The sequence below is a fragment of the Rhea americana genome, unplaced genomic scaffold (assembly GCF_003343005.1).
Source record: "Rhea americana isolate MKP2758 unplaced genomic scaffold, rheAme1 scaffold_384, whole genome shotgun sequence".
NCBI classification, from domain to species: Eukaryota; Metazoa; Chordata; class Aves; order Rheiformes; family Rheidae; genus Rhea; species Rhea americana.
The window spans coordinates 215,141-216,950 of record NW_028186517.1 but is presented as its reverse complement, the minus strand read 5'-3'; the positions used below and the strand labels follow the sequence as shown (position 1 = coordinate 216,950).

The 1,810-nt window shown below is 68.7% G+C and overlaps 1 protein-coding gene across 1 annotated transcript in view; it reads right to left on the bottom strand.

Moving 5' to 3' along the window:
* Window positions 1-1,061: 1,061 nt before the first annotated feature.
* The window catches only part of MST1 (macrophage stimulating 1), a 5,078-nt gene continuing 4,329 nt past the window's right edge, over window positions 1,062-1,810 (bottom strand). Inside the window, exons 11-12 of the mRNA XM_085313393.1 lie at window positions 1,492-1,791; window positions 1,062-1,347 (exon numbers count right to left, since the gene is read on the bottom strand). Of these exons, the coding sequence (XP_085169519.1) occupies window positions 1,186-1,347; window positions 1,492-1,791 (462 nt within the window). The 3' untranslated portion in view covers window positions 1,062-1,185. The remainder of the gene's footprint in view (window positions 1,348-1,491; window positions 1,792-1,810) is intronic.

Sequence of the window (1,810 nt, the reverse complement as noted above, 5' to 3'; positions counted from 1 at the left end):
CACCCCACCCCAGGCATGGCAGGGCCAGGCTCCTTTGAGCTGACCTCCTCCTCCTCCCTCGGTTGGGTATTTTTCCACCTGGATTTGTCCAGGAGGCGCTGTGGTGAGCGATAGAGGGCGGCGGGTTGGGGACACTTGGGGTCCCCGAGCACACTGACACCCTCCCTGATGTGCCTCAGTTTCCCCCTGCGGGCTGCCCAGCCCTGACCACTGGCTCTCCCCAGCTCACCTGGCGCACGGGGCTGATGGTGACAGTGCTCAACGCGGCCCAGGAGCCCACGGCTCCCCCCCACCCCCCAACCCGGTGCTGGGTGGCCCCTTCAGCTCACCAGCACGCCGTCCTGCTCGCAGCCTTTGCCGGTATGGATAAAGCACGGCGCAGCACACCGTGGCACGGCACGGCCTGGCCTGGCCTCACCCTGCACAGCTCGGCACCCTGTGCAGCGCCGCGGCCGCTAGCTTGCCAGCCGGGGCAGGCACCGTGCAGCCACGGTTTGTTCAGCACCACTCACAGGACTGATGTCGGCCAGGGCTGCGACGGGCACTGCGCCCTCCAGTTTGGCCCGCTGCCGCCCCGTGCCCGTCCCCMGGTGGGGGTGGGGGTGCTGCTGCCGGCAAGCCCGGAGCTGACCCTCTGCCGAGTGCGCGCAGTGGACGGCGTCTCCTGGAAAATGCTGATGGTCCAGCTGCCCAGCGCTGAGCACCCGAGTGGCCCCTGGGGCACCTCGGCCTGGCCCGGTTGGCAACGGCAGCAGGCACAGCCAGGGCCGCACGCCGGGTGGCGGGCGTTGAGCGGGGCTGCTCTGCCTCACCGCAGGCACGCAGCCCTTCGAGGCCACGCTGTTGAGCCCACCGTCTGGCACGGAGACGGAGGCCGACGACTTCAGGAGCTCTGCCCGCTGGATCGGCCTGGGCAGCCCAGGATGGCACCGGGAGCTGGGGAGGATGCAGCGGGCATCCCTCACCTGTCCTGAGAGYCACCAGGTCCCCATCTGCTGCACCCCAGGGCAATGGGTGTCCCRGCCTCACTGCAAACGTAGTCACAAGCTGGCCACCTCTCCCTTTATTCTGGTTGGGCATGGAGGGCAGGTGCGTGCCACCACCAGGGCAGCGCGAGCAGGGACGTGCCACCTCTGGGCTGCCCTGGGTGCTGCAGGCAGCCCATCTGGCCACCCTTTGTCCAGCTCAGATCATCTTCATGACCTTGTGGATCCAGTCCACATAGAGTGAGATGCGGATGAAGACAGCAGGTTGGTCAGTCCGGGCGCACACGCGGGACGGGGTGATCACCCCCTCCAGGACCCAGCAGTCGTGCGTGAGGCAGGCCAGGGGCCCCCCATAATCTCCCTGCGGGAACAAGAGTGCAAAGTGCCTCCGGGCCACCCTGGCTGTGGCACCCACAGGCTCCCTGAGGTGGCCTGATGACCCTGTCCTGCTGGCCTCAGCCCAGCTTGCCTCCCTGCCCTGGTGCRTGGTCCCGGCCCAGCTCACCTCACAGGCCCCCACACCGGCACGCAGTGGGGCAGTGCACAGCTCGCTCTCCTTCACACGCCCGCGCAGCGCCGCGTTGCACTCTGCGTTGGACAGCACGGGCAGCTGGGCCACGTTGAGCACGGAGCCGTCCGCAGTGCCTGCGGAGAGGGCGAGCACGAGGCAGGGGGATGCCATGGGCAGAGGGATGTTGAGGCAAAGGGATGCCATGGGCAGGTGGAGGGGGAGGCCATGGGTGGGGGATGCCATGGGCAGGGGGCAGGGATCGAGGGCCGGGAGGGGGCTGAGGGCAGAGGGATGCTGTGGCAGGGGGATGCTG